This window comes from Eleutherodactylus coqui, chromosome 1 (genome assembly GCF_035609145.1).
Source record: "Eleutherodactylus coqui strain aEleCoq1 chromosome 1, aEleCoq1.hap1, whole genome shotgun sequence".
Classification (NCBI taxonomy): Eukaryota; Metazoa; Chordata; class Amphibia; order Anura; family Eleutherodactylidae; genus Eleutherodactylus; species Eleutherodactylus coqui.
In genome coordinates, this window is record NC_089837.1 from 138,248,120 (window position 1) to 138,275,571 (window position 27,452).

Sequence of the window (27,452 nt, forward strand, 5' to 3'; positions counted from 1 at the left end):
AAAAAATGTTTTATTATTATCAACACTGTAATTCTTGAAACCTGCACTGTATTCAACTGTTCTAAAACTGCATTACCGACAATGTCCACTAGTGGTCTCTGCATGAACGTTAATTGAGAAAGAAGGCGACATAACATTTACAGCCTCAGTGACACTTATTATACTCAGAAAAGCAGAACTAAACAATTACAAGTTATAACAAATCAGTAGAAATTCAGAAAAAGTGCCTTTATCCTACTGGGAGAACTTTAAGTAACATCTTCTACAGCTCTGTAAGCTGATATACAGGCTAATAGATTAGAGTGTTTTTATTTAACATTTGTCACATTTTGTTCACATCTCTCATATTCTACATTTAGCTACTTGTCTCCAAGAAAAATTAAGTAATCAGACAGTAGGTTCACTTATAAAAGTTTGTTCCATAGCGTTTAAGTGATGTCCATCAGTTCCCAGTAATTTCTGCTGTAATGGGAACCCCACTATGTAATACCTCCTCCCTTATGTAATTGGTGTGTCTAGGATACTCAGCCCAAGTTAGCCCCCCTTGTTCTTCTGTAATTGGCTGGAAGTGCTTTTTGGTCCCTGGTATAAAACAAGGGGAGTGGGCAGAGGATGTTGCTGATGCTGTGTGATTCTTAGGAGTCCACAAGTCTTGTAGAAGACACATCCTAGTACAGAAGAAGGATTTTTAGGAGCTCTCTACCTCTGATCTTCGGCACTTTCTGCCATGGCTGGCACATGCCTACAGTTTTTTGGGTTTATCTCAAGTTTCGTAGGATGGATTGGGGTAGTAGTTGCCACCAGCACCAATGACTGGGTGCTGACTTGTGACTACAGCATCAACACCTGCAGAAAATTGGACGAACTGGGCTCCAGAGGACTATGGGCAGACTGTGTCATTGCCATAGGACTGTATCACTGCAAGCCTCTGGCTGACATCCTTACACTGCCTGGTAAGTGCCCTCTTTTAGTGTTAGGTTGTTTTCATGTACACCAATATTCAGCCTGCTAACAGTGATTAGATAGATAGATAGATTCCTATTTTTTATGGAAACAACAGAAGGCATATGTATAATTATAAGAAAATGTTACTTAATTTGGGAAAATAAACGGTCGTTGAGATGTATGAAGTTTCCCAAGTTATCCACTTCATTGCAAACATTACCTTGTGGTCTATGCTTTTCTTACTTATTTTTTGTATTACTGCTTTTAATAGATGAATGGATGGATAAATAAGTATAAACAATTGATATGTATTTAGTCGATTGCTACACAGATGGACATAGACATGATAGACACAGATAAATAGAATTAGCTAGCTAAACATAGATAGATACATATATGTAGCTTTATATAATAGAATTATAAACATAGATATATATATATATATGTAGCTTTATATAATAGAATTATAAACATATATATATATATATATATATATATATATATGTAGCTTTATATAATAGAATTATAAATATATATATATATATATATATATATATATATATAATAGAATTATAAACATGGATAGATACATATAAACCACTCATTGCATCTGTTTGTTTTAGCACTTTATTGATAATTAAGAATAGTGATCTGTTATGCTTATATACCTTGTTAAAGCATATTAGAAATGTTCTGCTGTTGCTGAAAGGTTACTTAGTGTATAAACATCACTTTGAAGTTGTGTGTGTTGATTTTTTTGCAAGTTCTATCTGGGAGGGATATTCAGGATGTAGTCAAAAAGACTGACCCAGACCAATATCTCAATAATAGTCTCCTACATTGGAATAACAGTAGCGTACTTGAATAGGAAAGCATGGATGCAGTACACACTGGCCCCTGGGGGGTCCCAGAACATAGATTTCAATTTTCAGTTGTGGCCCCTGTAAGAGATAGAGAGTAAAACCCAAATGCAAAGTTAAAGAGTAATGTCAGAAGCAGAAATTCGCTTTCCACATCTCTCTTTAAGTCCTGTGCGGCCGCTGCTATGACTGTAGAAAAGCATACTGAAGTGGCCTCCAAGCTCTCATCTGATGGCTGATGTTGGGGGAATGAAGAAACAGGCATGTAGAGTTTGCTTTGTTCCTGGGGAGAGCTATTCACCTCTCTCCATTAAAAAGAATATGCATGTTTGGCTTGTTTTGCTCCAGTTAAAATGGGAGAGGGTATTAGGAAGAATTACTTCTAATTAGAAGATACTTTGCCCTTAATAAATCTGGCAGGTTTGGAATTACATGACTGAGTTACTTTTTACAACTGCTATGACAACTGTACATTTAAAGGGGTTGTAACAAAAACAACGCTCCTCACTTATCCACAAGGTAGGTGATAAAAGTCTGATTCGTGGGGATCTCACCACTAAGACCCCTGTCATACTCAACAGAGAATCCCATGTTTCCCCCGTCCTCCTCACTTGTTAGAGTCTCTGTTGCTTATGCATTGCACCTCTTCATTCATTTTAAATGGGTCTGCTGGAGATAGCTAAATGCTTGTACTCTGCTATTTCTCTGAGCACCATTGAAATGAATGGAGTGGCACTGCACATTGACAACTACTACTCCGTTCAATGTGACGTCACTACAGGTGAGTGTTGCAAATCTGCAGAGATGAGTAGAGGGGGACTTGGGTCTCTAGCTGCTCATGTAATGCTGTGCTGATGCATCATGAGATTGATGTCAGCGTGAAAGCAAAAATTCTTCCTCAACATGATGCCTGATAAGTATCAGACAGAGGGCTGCACTGCATGGAAGTAATTACAATATACAGAAGAGACCTCCAGAGTGTGACAGGTAATCAGAGGAGAAGAGCTGCAATGGATAAGTGTGTTTAAACCAGAGTGGACCTTTAAGTAAGTCATCGGAACAAGCAATAAAGTCCAAGAGGGAGATTTATCAAGGCAAAAGCAGTGTACAAAGTTACAAAAGTCTTACTTCCAGAAAAAATGGTGACTTTTTAAAATTCACACCACTCTTGGTAGTAGTTTAAAGAAAAGGGCAAGTGTCCACAAAAACATGTCTTCTGCTAGATGGTCTCTGGCCAATTTATTGTATAGCCATATAGCCGTGTTGCTCTGCTTGCTAGCTGATAAACATTAGTGATCTATGTTGTATATAAACTACAATGTTGCCAATGATATACAATATCTTCAATTGCATTGAAAACTCTCCTAGCCTATTGGCAGGTGCGCAGGTATGACCTCTGGCTGCAAAGCTGAGAGGTAGTGTCAAGATATTTTTGCTCTTTAAAATGGGAGCAATTAAAGGGGTTGTCCCGCGAAACAAAGTGGGGGTATATACTTCTGTATGGCCATATTAATGCACTTTGTAATGTACATTGTACATTCATTATGAGCCATACAGAAGTTATTCACTTACCTGTTCCGTTGCTGGCATCCCCGTCTCCATGGTGCCGTCTAATTTTCAGCGTCTAATCGCCCGATTAGACGCGCTTGCGCAGTCCGGTCTTCTCCCTTCTGAATGGGGCCGCTCGTGCCGGAGAGCTGCTCCTCGTAGCTCCGCCCCGTCACGTGTGCCGATTCCAGCCAATCAGGAAGCTGGAATCGGCAATGGACCGCACAGAAGACCTGCGGTCCACCGAGGGTGAAGATCCCGGCGGCCATCTTCGCAAGGTAAGTAAGAAGTCACCGGAGCGCGGGGATTCGGGTAAGTACTATCCGTTTTTTTTTTTTTAAACCCCTGCATCGGGTTTGTCTCGCGCCGAACGGGGGGGCTATTGAAAAAAAAAAAAACCCGTTTCGGCGCAGGACAACCCCTTTAATTCCTAATTTGTTATTTCAGGGCCTGTTCAGAATGACTCAATGTCAGCATGAGGGCCTGTCACAGCTGGCAATACAGTGGAGGAGATTTGTCAATGCAGTTATGCCAGTATTTTGGCATAACTGCATTAGTAATAATCACATTCAGAACTAGTGGAATATTTAAACAAGGTTAACATGGTGTAATGTCAGTAGGTCTGACTGCAGGCACAGCCACGCTGACTCTATCCCCATTTTTTTTCATACTTCTCTCTATTCGCCTGGATGGCCCTACTTAGGGTGGCTTCAGGCGACCGTATGTGGGCACGTTTTTGCGCCCGCACATAGAACAGAAGTCATTGTTTTCAATGGGTTCATTCAGACTTTCATTTTGTGCAGGCATTTCGCATGCGTAAGAAAACAACGACATGCTCTATTTTTGTGCGCATCTGATCCCGGCAAAATTGCTCAATTTCATAGGGAAATTGATAACAATGGGGACTAATTAAGCTGTACAGCCTTTTTGATCACAACACCGACCTGAATGGTCCCAGCAGCGCAAAAAGTACAGTAAAATGTGCTAAAACGTGCGCATAAGCGTGACCTTTACGGAGCAAAAAGTAATGCTATCGCAAGTGTTTTTTGTGCATACAGTCGTCTGACACCACCCTTCGCTCCCAGTGCTGTCAAGTGATCAGTCGCACTTGACACATTCACAGTGCCAGGAGCCAGATCTGCAAAGAGTTTGTCTGGGTGAACAGAGGTGAGGATGGAAAAAAAAGGGTAAAGAGTCAGTAGGGCATCATTGCTGAAGAGCTAAGCAGCTGGCCTCACTGACTTTACACCATGACCGATCCTCTTTAGAAGCACACGAAAAATGTTGGGGAGAAGGGGAAGTGATTCTCAATCACCAGTCCTTGGCACTTGGAGCTTCCCGTATTTACTAATTGCACAATGTTATTAGGGCATTGAATGACTATATTATTTGTACACTGTATGGAAGGGCATCAATTAAATAGTTCACAAAGCACCAATCAGCCTAAGACCAGCCTGAGTGTATCTAAAGATGGCCGGATAACCATTTCTTCCACTGTTCTAAAGAGAAAAGGGGAACTTAAAGAGTAACTACACTTTTTACAAATGTTTGACATGTCAGAAAAACATGTCGAAAGTTTTGATCAGTGAAGGTCCCACTGCTGAGACCAAGCACTGTACCCCTTTGGCTGTCTTCGTTGCTTGCCGGCTCCTCTTTGCAGCTGAATACGGACACATAGGGGTCTATAGACATCTTTAGAGAATAGTCAACAGTCTAATAGAGAATAGTCAAAGACAGTCGAAGGAACACAGCACTGGGGTGAGTACTTCATCCTCCACGTCCCAGCGATCAGCGGGGGTCTCGGCAGCAAGATCCACATTGATCAAAACTTTTGGCATGTCGCACTGATGTCAAAAGTTTGAAAATAGTGCATTTACTCTTTAAACAATGGTATGTTTTCCTGCAGATGGTCAATAGAGTGTGCTGTATTCCTCAACAGGCTAGCCCTATTGAGGTAAACACTGGGAAATTGGCTGGCTGCATCACTGGATCTTCCCATGTGGCACAGTTGCCAAGATGGTACTTGCAGTACCCTTATGTTTATCTACCATTACACTTTTTCTTTGTGTTATCATTTACAACCCACAAACCTGGGATCCATAGAAGGCAATTTGGTAAAAACAGAGGCTAAACATTCATCATCAATTAGATGACACACATCAAAGCACAGTAGCCAACAATACAGAACTATGGCTCTGTCATGAGGATAGCATGGCTAGCATTATTATGAAGGGACGATAAAGCAAACCTTACACATTATGATTTGAGGTGACATCATTAGTAACATATTAGAGACATATTAGACAGTGTATTATGCTGCCAACTGGAAATAATTCAAAATGGTGATTGATCGTAATATTGAGGTTACTTGTAGGAATTTGTCTTGGGGAAGTTGATAAACACTGGACTCTTTCTCTAAATGCTTTCTACAGAATTATCTAACTCACATCTATTCAGCTGGCATTATCAGAACTCATGAGCAACACTATGATACATGCTTGTTGCTGTTACTATAGGCATCCACCACTTTACAGCACTAAACATGTGATTGTGAAAACTATAGAAACAAACATATGAATATACTCATTGTCAAAAAAAATCAAGCATCTAGAAGGCGTTGCCTGAATCGAATAAATATTTCTATGTGTGATTGTAATGTTGATATAAGTGATTGCAATATCAGAGCAAAAGGATAATTTATTGCGGAAAACTGAAAACTTGAAGGGAGGCTCTAGTACCCTGTTGGGCCGCCTCTACATGCAAGATGTGATACGGGTAGGCATGAAGGCATACAGGTTCCATATGATATCCTGCGGCATTTCAGTCAATATTTGCTGTAACTGAGCCTTTAGATCTTGCAAATTTAAAGGCTGTCAAAGTTGGCATCACAGATGGTTTCATATATGTTCTATCAGTGATAAATCTGGCGACCAGGCCGGCTACGAAAGCATGCCAATGTTGTGGAAGCATTCCTGTAACACCCATTGTGTGCACGGCCGAGCATATCCTGCTGCCTCTTGGAAGCCACCATGAGAGGAACACGTGTGGCTGCAGGATGGCATAGCCCGCCAGACCATCTCATTAGCAGTGTGGGCAGTGTGCCGCTCCACAGCAAAGGCAGGATTGAGGTGCTCATCCCTAGGTCTCCAAACCTAAACACGGCCGTCCTCAGTGCCCAAACTAAACCTGGATTCACACTGAAGACAACTCGGTTCCGCTCCATAGCAGTGCAGTTTCATCGATTACGGCATCACTGCAAACTGACGTGACAGTGTGTGGATGGGTGTCAAAAGCAGTACACATAATGGACGCTTTCAGCCAAACACCTGGAAATAGTTCTGATAGACACAGGAGCCTGTAACAATAGTGCCAAATGTTTCTGGATGGCGGACAACAAATCAGTTGGAGCTGCATGTGCTTGTTGTACAATCAGACAATACTCTCTACTGGTGGTCTGTCGAGGGCGTCCTGAGCTCAATTGCCTTGTGTGCGTGCCCTCATGGTTCCAATAGCTTCTAACAATCTGGTCAAAATTGGTCAGTTGGTGGGCAATTCATCCAGCTTCTTGCATTCCAGTAATGTGCCACCTCTCAAATCCTGTTATTTGGGTGAAATCTCTTCAACTGCATCATAGAGGCGTCTAGTGGTCAACAAGCTATACACAGGTGGAAAAAGAGGTCAAGTAGCCTCTAAAAGCCTTTTTGTATAGACCAAGGGTGAAACCATTTTTAGGGCCTCAGATGGCAAGACGGTTCATCGATTCACACCACAACTTTAATGATTTGCATATCCGCCTGAAGTGTAACTGCATGCTGAGTTTTGCTGTAAAGACCCATGTAGGCACAATGATCTTTTGAGTGATAATTGTGTCTAAATAGGCGACCATCGTGCACTGTTAGTGCACTTTTTGTTCATCGTTGACTTTTAGCAAGCTAGAGGTTAGTGCTGAGCCTTAGCGCCGTGCGCTGAGTTCTCAGCAGGATACCAGCTGATAGCATTCTTCCAGCTGGTATCCCGCACAGAGCTCTCAGCGATAGCTCCATAAACAAAGAAGCTCCTGCTGTTCTCGGTGCTATCAGCTCAGAGGGTCAGCAGCTGACACCTCCGAGAACAAAGCGGCTGTTTGCATATACAAAGCAGCTACTGTTCTCGGAGCTGTCAGCGGTGTCCCACTCTGCTTGCATTTAACCCTTTAAGTAGCTATTTAGCTACTTAAGAGTTATGCAAATATGATTGCTCAAAACTGTCACTGAAACTGTTGTTTGAGCGATCATCTTTCAGTGTAAATGGGCCTTAAAGCAATTCCTTCTAGCTGCGTTTTGACAATGAGTGTATTTACTGCTATATCAGCAATATTGAGAATCATGTCTAATGTCTTCAGTAGGCATAAGTCCACAGCTAAAAAGTCTTTACTAGGGAAGATTTTTTAGAACTATTCGATTCTGTTAGATTCTTCTCTTCCTAGAATCTTTTGTGGGACGGAACAGAGCAGCCGTTGGAGCACAGATCACGCGTTTTCTTTGATTTCGCTGGTTTTAAACATTTGCCTTCCACTGTATATCAGTGTTGAGCACTTTATGAATATAACAATGGAGTCATTAACTGAAACCAGGGCTGACGTTATCAGCTTGGATCTTGCAGTGGCACTATTAATGCCGAGATCTATCTTGGGACCGGCGATACAAATGAAGACTTTCATCTGGTTGTGTGAGACAAGATATTGTTTCTTTAGTGGAACAATTCTACCTGCCTGCTGTATGTGCTGAATAAACAAGATTACAAAACCCATACTCCTTATGATTTGTGCACAATGTTAAGCTCATGTACTTAATTTACGGTGTCATTACTGATATTGATAACATCAAAGAAACAGTTTATCCTCAGGAGTAAACAAAATCTTTTCCCGGCGGCAAAGAATAAACATTCTGTCATGTATAACAATATCTATGTGCTCAGAATATTTAAGTGGTTCTCCAGTCAAAATCATTGCACTGATAAACAAAGCTTTACCCTGAGATTTGTACTAAACATACTGGTGAACATTGCAGCTACCTTTTATGCTGCTTGCATTGCTATCACTGATTCTAAACTGATGAATGGGTTGCCTACATATTATCATTATGCCCCCTCCATGCCTTGAAGAGGGCATGGCCTGACCTGGGGCATGGTATCTTTTAGTAGACAGTGTAGATAGCTACTTAGTTACATGCTCCCTTAACCCCTATTAGTGTCAGTTTAAACGAGCCGAATTCTCATTTGAATGAGCAAATGATGTTCACTCAAATAAGGGAAATGGAGCATATCTCTGCGCCGCCGCCTATTGAAAGGCAGCATTCCTGCAAGTCAATGTTAGACTCTTTATACAAGCCTTGTAACAATGACTGTAAATTGAAAGCCAAGCCAGAATCCATACCCAGACAGCTGTTTTGAGTTGTTTGCCCCTCATCAGTGTTCAGTAGTTTTGTGGCTTGACTAGCGACAGGCCTGTGATGTGGGTCAGGAACGCTATCTTTTCTCCTTAGGGAGAGCACCTGGAAGGTGCATGAGTAAGGAGACTTATAAAGCCATCCATGCTCCTCTGGATAATATGCAAATAAGGGAGATGGAACAATACCTCTGCAGCGCCACCTATTGGAAGGCAGCATTCCTTTAAATAAGTGTTAGACTCTTTATACAAGCCTCCTGCAGCCTGTTTATACAAGCAGATACATTGTTGGCTCATTCAAACAAGAAATCAGTCAGTCGTTCACATTCGCTGTATAAGTGGATAACAACGACTGAATGATGGGTATTTAACCAAATGAATAGTGAACGAGCCAACGATGATTTTATGCTTGCATAAAATAACCAATGAGAAGTGAAATATTTATCTTTGATTGTTGGCTGCGTTTACATTGAACAATTATCATTCACTTTATCTTGTTTGAACGATTTTTTAAACCATAATCGTTCCGTGTAAAAGGGTCTTAAGTTTAGAGAATTTGCATTGTCTTCTCACCTGAGTCATTAGAACGGTATCAGGCTCCTCTCCAGCACACATCAACATGGGTAGCAAACAGAATTTGTAAATACAAGATAGACAAATTCAAATAGTGTATAAATACTGTGCTATGTCCTTCTTGGCTGTGATCGGTGGGTTTCAAATATCATCGTTTGACCCAGACAATGCATGAAAATTCCAGTCATGTGACCAAAAGAAGAAGATGATTTGGAAGCACAGTGACTCAGTGGTTAGCACTGTTGTCTTGCGGTCTTATGTTCAAGTCATGGGCAACATCTTATGGGGCTTGTATGTTCTCTTTGTAACTATGTGTTTGCTCTCTCTGCACACACCAAAGAAAAAAATACTGGTAGGTGAATTGTGAGCCCCAATGGGGAGAAATGTAAGGGACCTCAACCTCTGGGCAGTGCTGCAAAATATTTATGGGCTATATAAATAAATACTGCCCAAAAAAGGTGGAAGTGTAAAATGGGCCTATCTGGTAGGAGAAAGCAAAGAGAAACTGTTCCTTAGCTCACAAGACGCTTCTAAATTTGAAATATGGCATTGAGCTACACCAGGTAATAAAAATTGACTGCCAGTGATAGGAACTTATTGCCAAGTTTCAATTATTTTAGTTTTTTATGCTCTATGTCATCCGTACATTGTCAACAAACCTAATGTTTACTTTGACTCATTGGTGTTTCTGTGCCGGTTACTTTTCGATTCTAGGATATACAGATATCCATTCACTTGATTGTTCTTTGTCTGCAACTAATATACAGCCTATAGGATGCCACTGATTTTCCCGTTCTTCAATCAGTTAGTGGAAATACCTCAGATAAGGAACATTTATATTCCGCTTCCCTCTCCTTTTAAGATTTGTTTCCAGTGAGACAAATGGTACAGGAAACTAATCCAAAGGGAAATACATCAAAATCACTGAATGAAAGCTTTTCAGATGCACAGATAATTGAAGAGGCAGGATGTGCTTTATACAGATGCACAGGGTATACCATTAAATAGACACTCACTGCACCCTGGGAAACTTCTTCCTACCAGTATTTTAGGATAGTCTGTGCAGCAACGGAAAACGTAATATTAATAGCAAGTTGGTCCTGCAGTAATGTATAAATCAAAGGTTTTAGCTGTTCCATTGACCACATTTGTGTAACTTGTGTATTCCAACAACTGTGTGTCTTTTATGACAAATTCCCAAGGACAATAAAAGGTATCTTAAAGGCTTTGGACACCTTTGATTTTTTTTAAGAATCCATGCATTTTTGCAGATAAATCATGTTAATAGGGTGTACTGAACTTACATACTATATTGCATATTGTATTACTATGTAATTGGCTGTCATTAAAAATTTTTAATCATTTCTTTGCTGTGCTTGAAGTATGTTCCAAGATACTGCAAGCTGGAAGACTAAGATTCTTATAAAACCTGTCAGTTAGGCAGGAGATATGAAAAGAGCAGTTTATTGCTTGGGAAGAAGGAGACAATGACAGTTCATTTTACAGCTGTGCAGATAAAAGTATGATACGAGCTGCGCTCCAAACATATGGGATAAGAAAGTACTCACTCGGGACAGGGGAGCAGACACCCAGTTAACCCGAGCAACAAGACAACAAGACTCCCCCCTCAAGATCCAGGATGGCTTTGAATGGATATGGTGTGAATCCACAGGTCCACAGGACTCCAAATGGTGCAAAGACAGATTTATTTCACAAAGGCAAGACTCTCCCACTAGAGAGTCAGCAGGACATACAATGCGTTTCGGCAATAAAAGCCTTTTTCAAGTACAAATCATACACATAAAAAGGAGTTTAAATAAGAACCCAATAAACGGTATGTGCAGTAGATTCCTATCGATCATCCTGCAGTATCAGGCACCATTGTGCTGACGTAGGGGGGAGGTGGGAAAAGGTCAAATGTCCGGCCGCAGTGCACGTGATCACGTGCCTGCTGCCGGGTCCCATGGCACCGCGGCAGGACATGTGACCTTTTCCCCCCTACGTCAGCACAATGGCGCTTAAATACAGTTATTCAGAGCAGATTCACAGTGCTTGAGAGCTTTCCTTGTAAATCTGCTCTGCTTTGCTCTTAACTGTCATCCCTTCCTCCTGGCCACAGAGAGCTGGCAGTGTGATGTATATATGTGAAACTGAACTTCTTCCCCTGGCAATAAAGTAAACATTTATCATCTTCTCCCAGCTGTCATCTTCTCCTCCTCGCTATAGCAAACTGCTTGTTTCACATCTTCTCCAGTTCCATCACTCCTGTCATTACATTTAGAGCTGAAGAGCAATTCTTCAGTCTGTCTGCCTGGCTGACTGACAGATTTTACATGAATCTCAGTTTTCTAGCTTGCAGTTTGTTGGAACATACTGCAAGCACGACAAAGAAAATGGTTGAAAATGTTTAATGACAACAAATTGCAAAAATGCTTAGATGGAAAACTACATGGATTTATAAAAAAAATCCAAACAAAGGTGTCTATAGCCTTTAAGTATTTTATATATTGACATTATTCTAAATATTGCACAGTTCCTTGGATGTTTAGCTTTGTATTACATTGTTTATGCCCTTTGTATGCTATAGCTGCATGTGACTTACTCCAGATTGAATTCAAATGTATTGTATTGTGTGGAACATTGTGTTCTTTCTGTGCTATACATGTTTGTGATTTATTTCTGACTTCGTAGAAATTTCTTCTATTTTGAAATATTGGCTTGCAGTGTAAGCTTTTATCCATTCAAAGCTCTGTAATGCTCATAGGTGACTGATACAGGGCACATAAAATGTGCAGAGTATATACGGACTGCATGAAATACAGGGTCAATAAAATATATAGAAAAAAGGTTATTTTGTTTTCTTGAAAGATGGAAATTATTGTGCTGAAATACTGTTTACAAGTGATGGTGAGAGATCCCTCAATCATTTGTTTGGCTTTGGCAATAAATATATATTCTATACATATTTAAAAAAACAGCCTCAGGGTTTTATTATTTAGTATTTTACCACTTGATTTACTATGTCATTTGTAAGATAGTCATTCATGGTGGGATGTCACCAGCATCTAAGTAGAAATGTCATACTGTACATTCTAAAGGTACCTTTACATGAGATGACTGTTGGGCACATAGGCACCCAACAACTGTCCCATCGAGTGTCGCTCCCATGCTTTCACACAGGTGCCATACTCATTCAGAAAATGGAGGCAGAGCAAACCAAAGATCTCTTCCGGCTGTCCACCTCCATTCACTGAAAACTGGCAGTCATTCATAGATGAATGACTATGTTTTTACATGGGGTGATAGTAGTGATAAGCGAGCATACTCGCTAAGGCAAACTACTCGAGCAAGTAGTGCCTTATGCGAGTACCTGCCCGCTCGTCTCTAAAGATTCGGGTGTCGGCGGGGGGGCGGGGAGCGGCGGGGGAGAGCAGGGATGAATGGGGGGGGGGGGGGGAGAGATCTCTCTCTTTCCTTCCCCCCGCTCCTCCCTGCTCACTCCCGCAACTCACCGCTCACCCACGCCGGAAGCCAAATCTTTAGAGACGAGCGGGCAGGTACTTGAATAAGGCACTACTCTCTCGTGTAGTTTGCCTTAGTGAGTACGCTCGCTCATCTCTAGCTGATAGTCGCTTGGTTTTTTGGTGAGGCAAAAGCTAAATGACTCTAACCAACTCTGTCGGTGGCCACATTTACAGGGGATGACTATTGCCTAAATTTGCTGTTTCCAGCAATTATTTGGGTAATAATTGCCTCTGTAAAGGTAGCTTAAAACCAAAGATGGTATAATTGTGAAAAAATTCCAATAAGTTTCAAATCCCTTTTGTGTGACAATGGGAACTTTTGATCATGATTTGCTGGCAGGTGACCTGAACTTGTGCAGATCCTGCCTCTCTAGATGAATTACATTCTTAGCAAACTGAGGGGTTAGGCAAGTGCTTCAAGTGTTATTAAAAGGGTATGAAGGGAGAAAGAACACCAGGCCCTTCAGTTCTTAGTGCCAAAATCTGGCATTATTAAGGGCCAATATTTATATTTTTTACTGAACTGCCTCACTGTATGTGCGGCACTGATCACATTTAGCTACGGTAGTCACAGGTACATAAATTTAGAGATTCACTTACAATTGCAGTGAAAGTGAAGCTTACACTACATGTGGTTTTAGGTAAAGTAAACATTGTACCTTGTGCCTCTTTAATACAGAATATTCTATTGTGTAAGTCATTGTCCTATGTATTTCTATATTAAATGGAATATGTAATCAGTAAATAAGCTAATGTAAAAATCAAGTTTTTAAGTTAAATACATTTTTAGGAATTTTTAAAAAGTTTTTGATGCAACAATCAATAATTAAAAAAAAAATTCTAAAATCTTGCAGTTTTCACATGGACAACTGAGCTTAATAATAGTCTGTCACTTCCTTTCCTGTTGAAAAAACTTTTCAGCATTCACATAAACAATGACAACAAAAGGTGACATCTATATATAGATAAGATAGGATCCACCATTCACAATAGGTGATGGTCACAGCTCACCTCCTCCCCCTTCCTGCACAATGACCTCTGCACAGGTGATAGAGCATACCTAGAGCACTTTCCTATAGAAGTCAATTGGTCAGCTCCTGTACATTATTTCTATGGCCTATGTGGCTGCTGTAAAGCGTATCATTAAATGCTATTAACTGCAGCTCAGAAAAGGTGACCCGTACAGACTATAGAATAAAATATCTACAATCAGAAAATAAAAACAGATTAGAAAAATGGAGAAATGTTTCACTGTCTGGTTTTAATTAACAAAAAATATTTATTATTTTAATGCAAGATATAGAATGTAGTTCCACTCTTCTTTTTTTAATGAAAAAGTTTCCTTTTAGCTTATTTTTGTGACTAGACAAAGCCCTCTTGTATGTATCAGTACATCTGGCCCTCATCAAATTTTTCCATTTTGTCAAGGGCATTTCTGCCGTACTCTTCCGAGACCTTGTACAGAAAGTACAAATCTACCCAGTCAAGGTCGTACAAAATGGGAGACTGGATTTGTATTTGTTATTGGTACTTTTCATGTCATTTAGTATATTTTCCGTCCTTACTGAAAGCTGTGATTACAGTTTCTGCAGGTAGGTCTGTAAATGTGCAGCTTATCACTCAATAAAATGCATCCTGTTGCTGTTGACAGCTCACATCCAGGCCGCCCGTGCCCTGATGATAATTGGATCGTTCCTGGGACTTCCTGCTGTCTTCCTGCTTCTCTCTTCCATGCCCTGTATTCGTATGGGCCATGACCCTGGGACTGAGAAATACAAACGCTTTACACTGGGTGGAGTGCTGATCGTCATTTTGGGTAAGACACAAAGGAAATGCTCAACAGGGGGATATTTTATGATTGTTTTCCATTGAGCAGTACAGTAAATATACTTACACATCATCGTTGTCCATTCTGATTTTTATACACTCTGGACCCAGAGCTTTGTTTTCACTTTAGTCTTTGCCTAAGGCCTTCCTCACACAGGCGTTTTTGTACAGCGTTTAGCGCAGCGTTTTCAGTACTGCGCTAAATGCTGTACAACGCACCCATTCATTTCAATGGGGCTGCTCACACAAGGCTGAAAACGCAGCATCTTCAACGCTTTGACAGCGCTGCATGTTCTATTTTTGGATGTTTTCAGCCCTGCGTTGCCCATTGAAATAAATGGGCAGCGGTTTCAACACTGCTGAAAACATGGAAAAACTTGGCAGCGTTAACTGAACACCGATTTTTGGGGGGAGGGCTTGCAATATAAGCCCTACCCTGAAAAGCAGTCCTAGCTACACTAGGTGTAAAAAAAAAAATCAATACTCACCTAGCAGCTGCAGTCCGGGTCCCGGCCGCTGGTCTCTGCCACTGCTCCGGGCTTTCTCTGCACTGACAGATCTATTGCTATAAGTGAGGGTTGAGAACCCCGCCTCCTGCAATAGATTGCTGTGATTGGTTCTCGGCGCTGGCTCAATGCCCAATCACAGCCATTCATTGACTGTCTCAGCTGGAGCCGGCAAGCTCTGATTGGCTGTGACAGTCAATGAATGGCTGTGGTTGGGCATCGAGCCAGCGCTGAGAACCAATCACAGCAATCTATTGCTGGAGGCAGGGTTCCCAAGCCTCGTTTGCAGCAATAGATTATCTGTCAGTGCAGGTAAAGCCCAGAGCAGCGTCAGAGATCAGTGGCCGGGACCCAGACGGCAGCTGCTAGTTGAGTATAGATTTTTTTTTTCAGCATCCTTGGCTGTTTTTTAAGCTGTGCTGAAAATGCAGCCAAACGCTGGCTTAAAGAATGCTAGCGGGGCTAAAACCGGGCTGAATCTGCAGTAAACTCAGCGTTGAAAAACGCTGCGTTTCTGCAAATGCCTGTGTGAGGGAGGCCTAATCACTTTCAAAATATCACATAGCAGCAAAAATGAAATAATAACTTTACTCTGTGGGACAGTATGATTACGAGGACACCACATTTATATAGTTGTAGTATATCTGTACTACTTTTAAAAAATTAAATATTTTTGGAAAAAAATAAAATTATTTTCTGCCGCAATTTTCTAACAGGTAGTTAATGAAGAAGCGTCAGGCAGCAGATTGTCGGTGCAAAATACTTTATGTATCCATCGGAATACAGGCAAAAACCTCTACATCACACAGGCAATTTTGTAACAGGCATAAATTAGTAATTTTTCTGTTGATATAGTTGCGTGAGGGCTACTTTTTTGTGGGACGTCCTGTAGTTTCTATTGGTACCGTTTTAAAGTTTGTGTGACCCTTTTGATTGCTTTTATTACATTTTTTTCTGGAGACAGCTTGCCCATAAATGCACAATTCTGACTTTGTTTTGTTCCTGATGATGTTCACTGTGCAGGATAAACATGGATGCTTTTTATTTTTTATTTGTTTTATTATTGATATGGAAAATGTTTTTTGTTTTTACTTTTACTTCCTTTATTTCCTTCTAATAATGAAAAAAAGACCTTTTTTAAAACTTACATATGGGACTTGAACCTGTAATTGTTTCATCGCTCACACAGTATAATTTAATACCACAGTATTGCATTATACTGCATTTTGACAGGCACATCTGCCATTTATTGATGGCAGAAAATAATAAACAAGCTCATACTTATCTTTCCCAAGTCACCGTATCTCTTGTGCTGCAACTCTTTCCTCTGTGCCCAGTCTGAGATTATAGGCTCCCGTCAGCTGTGTATGGGACGTCACGGCTGCTGCAGCCAATCACAGACCTCAGCACTCAAGCGCTGAAATCTGCTATTGGCTACTGCAGCCTGTGATATTTTATACATAGGCTGATGGCAGCCTATAAACATCATATAACAGGGGAAATGCCAAACATTATATAATATTGTATTACTCTCATAGAAGAACACACATTTCTCTGCTTTTTATGCTAACCTAGAAATTAAAGATCTGGTGCAGAAGATTTATTGAGCAGGCTTAGAATGTTTTGTGTCAACATTTCATGCTCAGGACATGCAACTAGACTGTCAGCATTATGCTACAAGGAGCAGAAAAGGCCAAGCTCAATTCTAGCATAAACATGTGTGTATGTATATAAATCTTTATCTATTAAAATGGTCATTCTGATCTCCCATTTCCCAATGATCCAAGGTCATTAATATTGGATCACTGGAAATGGGAGAAATCAGTATAGGTTCAGAAGATGGAGAAGAATAAAACAGCCCTTTAAAGATGGTCCCTTCCCATATTACCAAGTGGTTTTCAGTACTCCGCTCTACACATTTTAGAAGCATAAATCAGGAGAGCCCTATGTACAGTGTTTGAAGGATGTGCCAGAAAGTCGATACATTTGTAATTAGTTTATTTAGCCTTATCATAGTTTGTAAAATCAAATGAATGAAAGAGAACCTTGAGGATACTCGTGGGAACCATCCTTCCCCAACAGTACCCAGATGGTTATGGATCCTACACTTATTTACTGGTATACTTCTAGCAGCTATTTTTAAATCCTAGAAGAGAATTGACACTTTTCCATTTGTTAAAGTGGATAGATGAATGAAAAGCAGACGAGTACTCATTACACATTTCATTTTTTGTGCTGCAAACATATACTGCATTTTTCTCCAATGTTATTTAGGCTTCATTCACATGAGCGTAGTTTTAGCACAGTATAGGTGTGAAAAAAAATCATGCCTATACTGCGCTAAAAATTACGCAAAAGGGCAGCTGCTCAAGGCGGAGAGAGAGAAGAAGCCCCGCATGGCTTCAGGATTTCCCCATAGCAGGGAGAGAGAGAGCAGGGCTATGGGGGATTAAACCATAGCCCCGCTCTCTCTCTCCCTGCTATGCATTAATCCCCCATAGGTCCGCGCTCTCTCCATGCTATGGGGGATTAACCCATAGCCCCACTCTCTCCCTGCTATAGGGCAATCCCTTAGGGAGAGAGATGGAGGGAGAGCGTATCTGCAAGAATTCCCAGCTGCTTACAGCGGGATGTTTAAAACCTGCTGCCCAGAAGCACATTTTAAATGTCCTGCTGTAAATTCCTGTTAGTCTCTGCGGGAATTAAGGGAACCCCTGGGGAGACCCTGTGGGGATTATCAGGAGTTTACAGCAGGAAATTTTAAAATGTGCTTCTGGTCCCTCAGCCCCTCTCTGGGAGATCAAGACTTAACGAATCTCTATTAAAAGATCCCATAACCTTTGCCCAGATCTCAGAACAATTAGCAATATTTTTATCAACAAATAATAATGAAGATACACAACCCGTGTGGTTCTGAATGGCACATAAGGCCTCCATGAGAGGCCAAATATCCAGAATAGCCTCCATTAAAAAGAGGGAAAAATCCAAGCCCTGGAGAGATGCCTTATTTTGCTGGAGATAGCCAACCAACAACGCCCTAATATATCATTGATTAAAAACATTAAGGACACAAAATTACAGATTAATCTTCTGTACACCTCACAGACAGAGAGGACTCTTCAGTGGACCCAGTCTGTGTATTTACAAACTAGAGAACAAGCCCGATAAGCTCCTGGCCACTCGACTTAGAACAAAGGAAATAATTAATTCTGTGCATTCCATCAGAGCAGAAAATGGGGCCTGCACCTCGAATCCGGATAAAATAGCCCATACTTTCTATGATTTCAATAGCAATCTATATAAATATAAACCTCAAAGATCCTCCACCGCCCCCTAGGATTTTTTAAAAGATATTTCTCTCCCAGAGCTCACTGCACAACAAAGCGAACTCTTAAGTCAACATATCACAGAGGAGGAGGGGGAGGAGACTATTAAGCATCTAAAACAAGGTAAAGCTCCTGGTCCAGGGGGGCTCATGGCCTTATAAAAAAAAATTCATTGTGTCCCTCTCTCGCCCTATAATGATATCTTATTGGGAAAAACTATCCCCGAGGAATTTTTGAATGTCGACATAACGGTTAACCCCAAGTTAAACAAGATCACACCTCACCCAAAAATTATAGACCAATCTCGCTCCTAAATCTAGACTACAAAATCCTGACAAGCAACTTAGCTAATTGTTTAAATAACTTTCTCCATTTCTCGTAACTCGGTTAAAATGACAATTTTACCTCGCCTTCTGTACCTCTGCAGATGTTTGCCCATTGATGTCCCCACAAGTGACTAGCAGGAGATACAAACATTTATTTTTCATTTTATACGGGGGAATAAAAGACTCAGAATCAAACAAAAAGTAATGGAATATCATAAAAGAGTCAGAGGACTGTCAGTCCCCAACTTAAAAAAATATTTTCTGGCAGCTCAGCTGTCACAAATTCTCCCCATATTTGCAGATACAAGGAGAGCTTTGTGGGTGGACCTAGATACCTCTCTCCTTGCTCTGATGGACCTTGGAGCAGTTTTTTGGGACAAAAATATAAAACCTGCAAATATTCGACATCTATCACAGACATCCTACCACTTGTTTCGGATCTGGAGGAGAAATAGATTTAAGTACTGCATGATGTCACCTCTCCCCCCACTGTTACCTGTTATCCATAACCAAGCGTTCATTTGGAGCCTTCAGGATGACAGCTTCCAGTGGTGGCAAGCCAGGCACATTACCCTTCTATATCATTTTATGTCACATGGCAAACTCCTTACATCGCAACAATTGATGGATAAATATTCAATCTCGGATCACCTATGGTTTGAAATTAGGCAAATCTACAGTTTCCTCCACTCTTTGATAGGCCCCACTAATGCCACATTTGAGAGAACCTGTATCTGGTCCCCACTGCAAACAGGCATCATATCCATATCCTATGCTAGCATCAACAAGCCCCCATTGGGAGCTAAACTTCCATTTATGCAGCATTGGGAAGCAGATCTTAGTATCTCTCTCTCTCCTTACCGTGATGGCAGCATTGCTGTACATTCATCTCAAAAGGCAGCCATCAAGTAGCACTTGCTGAATCTTCGCTTACATTTCTAGAAAGATCCTACCTGGTCCCTTCATAAATCCATAAATACTGTCCAAGCACCTCTCCAAAATGATTTAGGGGATGTAATAGCTTGGGATTAATAGCCCATACGTGGTGGACTTGCCCGTTGGTAGGGTCTCTCTGAAGACGGGTGACTAGACTTATATCTAGAGTCCTGCGTAAAACATTCCCCCTTTCTCCATTGATTTGTCTTCTAGTGGACAAACCCCTGGGCTTTAATAACCAGCAACATAAGCTTTCACAGCATATCTGTATGGCCACTAGAATCTACATTGCTTCCCAATGGCTGTCACCCACTCTTTCACTTAACCCACTTATTATTAGAGTATCGAGAATGATGTTGTATGAAAAACTGTTGGCCATGAGGGAAGATAACGTGGAGCTATTCCTCAAAACCTGGAAGCTGTGGGCCAATTTCCTAGACATACCTGGTCTAAACAGAATTCTCAGCACCTGAGATACAAGACCAGGAATGATCGCTATAGATTCTCAAACATGTAAAGGGGGAGGAAAAGAAAAGAAAAATAAAGAGAAAGAGCAGGGGGGGGGGGGGACATGGTCAGTGATTGGGGCTCAATGGGAAAGGGCAGGGGAGGTAAGGGAGAGATGAGATTTATAGCGCATATAACACATATTAAAAGAATGAAGAGGGGGATTGGGGAGGGAAGAGGGGGGAATAAAAGTTTTCTGGCTATTATAGTATGCTTTGACAAAGTGTGTGGATCCTAAATGTTCAGTTTATTTAATTGTTTTTTAGATATTCCCTACGTGGGGAATTTATTAAAGCTTTGCAACATGTTAAATTGCAAATAATCCAATAAAGTATTTTAAAACAAAAGTGTGCTTCTGGGCAGCACATTTTAAATGTCCTGCTATGAGCAGTGGGGAATTCCTTCCATTGGCAGAAATTCTCCTAATGAGATTTGTAATCTCATATTCCTGCGTAGGAGTTTCCATACACTCCTGCTCCCATAGGAGTCTATGGAAATTCCTGCATAGCTCACACCAAAGATAGGTCAGGTCCTCTCTTTTCTCGCAGTACGGATCTTAGATGTGGGCATCGTAGTCACGTATGTCCTATCTTTCATTGGTGCGAGTATTTAGCGTGTCTAAAATTCCTTCATGTGAATGCTTCTATAGGAAACCATTGGTTTTTATAGAAGCGTTCTTTTCATGTTTCTCTAATGCAGGAAAACAGCGCTCGTGTTAACGAGGCCTTATAGTGAACAAGGTCCAAATCCCTCAATTCACTGAGACTCTGTCAATCTCTTTCCTTCTTGTTCTGCCCATACATTTTAGATTAGTTTCAGCTGGTCCTGTAGAAAAAAAACAAAAGACAGGGTCTCCTGGTGATTAAATGTACTGGGGGTCTCTCTCAATAAGAGCTCACACAGGCGTATGATATGGGCATTTTTTACTTACTTAATACTTGGTGTCAAAAGCCCATTGATTTCTGTTGGGCCACTCACACCTGCCGGTGGCATAGAAGCAGCGATAAAAACACTGTACATAGCATTTACAGTGTTTTTAATGACTCCATTCATTTCAATGGGCGATGCAGGGCGTCAAAAATGAGCTGCAACTGCAAAGATAGAACATACAGCGTTCGTTTTGGTGCACGTTATAAACACTGTACTAAAACACTCGTCTGAGAAGCCTAATTGAAATGAATGGAGGCTTAGTGCAACGTTTTAGCAGGCAGTTCAAACACCCGCTAAACGGTGTACAGAAACGCCTATGTGAGAGGCCTAAGGCTAACGTCACATCAGCGAGCCCAATATGGGGCTGTGAATCCCGCCCCCATATTGCGCTCCCCACCATGTGCATTCCCCACGAATGCAAGGCGTTTTCATTTTAAAACAACCTCCCATCACAGAATTTCTCCCATTGTTTTCAACTGGAGACCTCGCATCGCGTGCAATTAGCCGCCAGCCCCATTGAAAACAATGGGTGCTCCGATGCGAGAGCACGGACAAAGATAGAATATGCCGCCATTTGTTTCCCGCATCGCGGTGCCATGCAGGAAAACATCGCTCACGTATATGACCCCATTTAAAAGAATGGGGTTCATATTTCTGCGTCTTTCTAAGAACAAATCTTGCGCGATTTTCTCGCCTATGTGAAGGCAGCCTCAGCAACATGAATTTATTGAAGGATAGCACGCCAAAGTTGTTCTAATTCATAGTTGTCCCTATGACACTCGGAAAAGGAGGCCTCTGAATATAAGCTCTTGTGCAGTCCAAATCATTAGTACAAATTCTAAATCTCCGTCACTAGACCTTCTGTCATGTCTTTAACTCATTGCAGCCCCCTGTGGTCTTCATCTAGACATAAGATCCCTGCCTAGTGAGCACCATATGGTCTGCTGTAATTTGTTTCTTTCAGTTTTTATCTCCAGAAGGTAGCTGCGCTGAGGAAAGAGCTCACCTGTGGTGCTCTTATTATTTGGGCACTAGCATAGGTCACATCTATTCACTTGTAGTTCTAATGAACTCTTAGATTAGTTTTGTTGGATACAGAAACTGTATAACAAGCCGACCTGAAAGAGACTGCCGACTGCTTCCTGAATAAAGCAGCTAATATAGGTGACAATATAGCTTCTAAATGACAAGGAAGAGCAAAAATAGTACCGCCTTAACCAGAAAAATCTCAGTAATGCTAAATTCTCCTGTATAAAAAAGTATTATAGAGGTGATAGCTTTATTGGCTAAGCAGAAACATTATTATATATGCAAGCTTTCAAGGCTTTTTAATGCCCCTCATCAGACAGAATTTACCAACGTTGCCCTCAATTAACTTCTAACCAAGTTAAGATAGGTCAAACATTGATAATTCCAATGTATTTCTGGGTAAGGTATAGTCAAGCTTGATATATTACATGACCCCCTTCCTATTTGAAAAACTGAGCTGAATTCAATATGGCGGAGTTCAAAATGATCACCGAAAACACCTCCTCCACCAAAAAATGTAGTCTCTCTTCTAATTAATACTGTCACACATTGGAAGTTAATTTTCTTTTTATTAATCCAATTAAATGAGTGCGTACAGACTTTTGTCTCGCTCTATATAATATCCGAATCCTTGTCACTAACTAAACAATAGATTCATCTTTTCCATGGCTGCACCAATCAGCTCCCTGCTAATAATGCTGTTTGTACATCACCATCTCAAATACAATCCATTTTCATTATACCTGACTCACTCAAGCAAGGCAAGGAGGGGTGGAAGCATCCTCAAAAAACAGTCTTTAGAAATGCCTGTCAGGCAGAGCTCTGACTAATTTTATTTAGCATCGAGTTAGGAAGAATTCCCTATCCTAATACATGAAGAGCTGCTATTTGGATGTTGCTGTGACTTATGTTTCAGTTTACGATGAGCTATCAATCTACTGAGCAGGGCTTACGCTCACTGATATGCTTGGAAGCAGATGAGTAATGTCCAAGGTAATATGGTGGGTGATTCATCTGTGAGTCACATCCAGCGCAGACGGAGAATTGACACTGTCTGAATAGGTGAACATGTCGCTGCTCCCTAAAAATTCACCTCCTGATGCTGCTCTGCAAGAAAATCATTACCTCTTCGTCCCAGAGTAATGGTTTTCTAGAAAATGTAATAAATATTTAAAAAGAGTATTCAATTTCTAAATTTTAGAACAAGGCAGAATCCAAGCTCAGTGTCGGTGTAGTTATGATAAATACACGTACATGAGCCTGGGCAACCTAGGTTAAAAGTAAAGAGAATTTAATATTTAACCCATTAAGGACCAAGCACAGTATATTTATAGCAATTTAATCTTTGCCGTTTGTAAAAAATTCGGTGTGGGATTAAAGCTCCTGCAATGTAGCAGGAGCAGGTTGGGTTCTCGGCTGTCAGTTAAAAACTGTTTCTGCCTTCTCTCTTGCAAACTAAATAGCGTTCAATGGGGGATATGTAGTGCATAGAGAAAGCAGAAGTGTTACTTCCACTATGTGACCTGGCAATCATGTGACCGCCGGGTGCTCCCTGTTACAGCAAAGCTTCAGGGTCCTAGCAGACCCAGATCAGCTCTGTTAGTGACTACTATCACTACAATGGGATGCCTTTTCCTGTAACTAAGGCTCCGATGGATGCCCCAGCTACAGAGGAAATGTGTGAAATAAAAAAAAAAATGGCAATGTGAATGACCCCCATAGGTTTTATATGACATCATGGGGACAGAAATGTTACAAAAAACAGTTACAAATATAAATAAAAAAATATTACAGAATAAAACAAAAAAAAAAAAATAAAAATATATATATAAAAAGAAAACGACCTATCACCGACCCCCAAACCAAAACCATGTAGAACAGGACTATACAAATTATATATTAAAACGTCCAAAACAAGATGAGAAACCTATTTCTGTAATTTATTTTAGTTGTTAATATATTCATTTAAAAAATATGTGTTTATTAGAGATGAGCGAGCACCAAAATGCTCGGGTGCTCGTTACTAGGGACGAACTTTTCGCGATGCTCGAGGGTTCGTTTCGAGTAACGAACCCCATTGAAGTCAATGGGCGACCCAAGCATTTTTGTATATCGCCGATGCTCGCTAAGGTTTTCATTTGTGAAAATCTGGGCAATTCAAGAAAGTGATGGGAACGACACAGAAACGGATAGGGCAGGCGAGGGGCTACATGTTGGGCTGCATCTCAAGTTCCCAGGTCCCACTATTAAGCCACAATAGCGGCAAGAGTGGGCCCCCCCCCCCCAACAACTTTGACTTCTGAAAAGCCCTCATTAGCAATGCATACCTTAGCTAAGCACCACACTACCTCCAACAAAGCACAATCACTGCCTGCATGACACTCCGCTGCCACTTCTCCTGGGTTACATGCTGCCCAACCCCTCCCCCCCCACGACCCAGTGTCCACAGCGCACACCAAAGTGTCCCTGCGCAGCCTTCAGCTGCACTCATGCCACGCCACACTCATGTCTATTTATAAGTGCGTCTGCCATGAGGAGGAACCGCAGGCACACACTGCAGAGGGTTGGCACGGCTAGGCAGCGACCCTCTTTAAAAGGGGCGGGGCGATAGCCCACAATGCTGTACAGAAGCAATGAGAAATATAATCCTGTGCCACCGCCATCAGGAGCTGCACACATGGGCATAGCAATGGGGAACCTATGTTCCACACACTATTCATTCTGTCAAGGTGTCTGCATGCCCCAGTCAGACCGCGGTTTTTTATAAATAGTCACAGGCAGGTACAACTGGGAATCCCCAACTCCGCAATGGGAATTCCGTGTGCACCCACAGCATGGGTGGCTCCCTGGAACCCACCGGCTGTATATTAATGTATCCCATTGCAGTGCCCATCATAGCTGAGGTAACATCTGATTAAATGCAGGTGGGCTTCGGCCCACACTGCATGCCCCAGTCAGACTGGGGTTCTTTAGAAGTGGACACATACAGTTACAACTCCCTGTGGACCCACGGCATGGGTGGCTCCCTGGAACCCACCGGCGGTACATAAATATATCCCATTGCATTGCCCATCACAGCTGAGGTAATGTCGTGCTTAATGCAGGTGGGCTTCGGCCCACACTGCATGCCCCAGTCAGACTGGGGTTCTTTAGAAGTGGACACATGCAGTTACAACTCCCTGTGGACCCACGGCATGTGTGGCTTCCTGGAACCCACCGGCGGTACATAAATATATCCCATTGCATTGCCCATCACAGCTGAGGCAATGTCATGTTTAATGCAGGTGGGCTTCGGCCCACACTGCATGCCCCAGTCAGACTGGGGTTCTTTAGAAGTGGACACATGCAGTTACAACTCCCTGTGGACCCACAGCATGGGTGGGTGCCAGGAAGCCACCGGCGGTACATAAATATATCCCATTGCAGTGCCCAACACAGCTGATGTAACGTCAGCTGTAATGCAGGTGGGCTAAAAATTCATTTGATTACACTGTAGGCGAGGGCCCCCCAAAATTGGTGTACCAACAGTACTAATGTACCTGAGAAAAATTGCCCATGCCCAACCAAGAGGGCAGGTGAAATCCATTAATCGCTTTGGTTAATGTGGCTTAATTGGTAACTAGGCCTGGAGGCAGCCCAGTTAAAATAAAAATTGGTTGAGGTGAAAGTTTCAACGCTTTAATGAGCATTGAAACGTATAAAAATTGTTTAGAAAAATTATATGACTGAGCCTTGTGGGCCTAAGAAAAATTGCCCGTTCGGCGTGATTATGTGAGGTTTCAGGAGAAGGAGCAGGAGGAGGAGGAGGAATATTATACACAGATTGATGAAGCGAAAAGGTCCCCGTTTTTGATGGGGATACAGAACGATGCTTCCATCCGCGGGTGCAGCCTACGTATTGCTTAGGTATCGCTGCTGTCCGCTGGTGGAGAAGAGAAGTCTGGGGAAATCCAGGCTTTGTTCATCTTGATGAGTGTAAGCCTGTCGGCACTGTCGGTTGACAGACGGGTACGCTTATCCGTGATGATTCCCCCAGCCGCACTAAACACCCTCTCTGACAAGACGCTAGCCGCAGGACAAGCAAGCACCTCCAGGGCATACAGCGCGAGTTCAGGCCTCGTGTCCAGCTTCGACACCCAGTAGTTGTAGGGGGCAGAGGCGTCACTGAAGACGGTCGTGCGATCGGCTACGTACTCCCTCACCATCCTTTTACAGTGCTCCTGCCGACTCAGCCTTGACTGGGGAGCGGTGACACAGTCTTGCTGGGGAGCCATAAAGCTGTCCAGGGCCTTAGAGAGTGTTCCCCTGCCTGTGCTGTACATGCTGCCTGATCTCCGCACCTCCCCTGCTACCTGGCCCTCGGAACTGCGCCTTCGGCCACTAGCGCTATCGGATGGGAATTTTACCATCAGTTTGTCCGCCAGGGTCCTGTAGTAGAGCATCACTCTCGAACCCCTTTCCTCTTAGGGTATGAGAGTGGAAAGGTTCTCCTTATACCGTGGGTCAAGCAGTGTGTACACCCAGTAATCCGTAGTGGCCAGAATGCGTGTAACACGAGGGTCACGAGAAAGGCATCCTAACATGAAGTCAGCCATGTGTGCCAGGGTACCTGTACGCAACACATGGCTGTCCTCACTAGGAAGATCACTTTCAGGATCCTCCTCCTCCTCCTCCTCCTCAGGCCATACACGCTGAAAGGATGACAGGCAAGCAGCATGTGTACCCTCAGCAGTGGGCCAAGCTGTCTCTTCCTCCTCCTCCTCACTGCGCTGAGATATAGACAGGAGGGTGCTCTGACTATCCAGCGACATACTGTCTTCCCCCGGCTCTGTTTCCGAGCGCAAAGCGTCTGCCTTTATGCTTTGCAGGGAACTTCTCAAGAGGCATAGCAGAGGAATGGTGACGCTAATGATTGCAGCATCGCCGCTCACCACCTGGGTAGACTCCTCAAACTTTCTAAGGACCTGGCAGATGTCTGCCAACCAGGCCCACTCTTCTGAAAAGAATTGAGGAGGCTGACTCCCACTGCGCCGTCCATGTTGGAGTTGACATTCCACTATAGCTCTACGCTACTCATAGAGCCTGGCCAACATGTGGAGCGTAGAGTTCCACCGTGTGGGCACGTCGCACAGCAGTCGGTGCACTGGCAGATTAAACCGATGTTGCAGGGTGCGCAGGGTGGCAGTGTCC

General features: G+C 42.2%; 1 protein-coding gene across 1 annotated transcript in view; it reads left to right on the forward strand.

Annotated features, from left to right (window-relative positions):
• Positions 1-632: 632 nt before the first annotated feature.
• Positions 633-27,452, forward strand: part of CLDN11 (claudin 11) — a 35,910-nt gene continuing 9,090 nt past the window's right edge. Inside the window, exons 1-2 of the mRNA XM_066601044.1 lie at positions 633-953; positions 14,527-14,691. Of these exons, the coding sequence (XP_066457141.1) occupies positions 728-953; positions 14,527-14,691 (391 nt within the window). The 5' untranslated portion in view covers positions 633-727. The remainder of the gene's footprint in view (positions 954-14,526; positions 14,692-27,452) is intronic.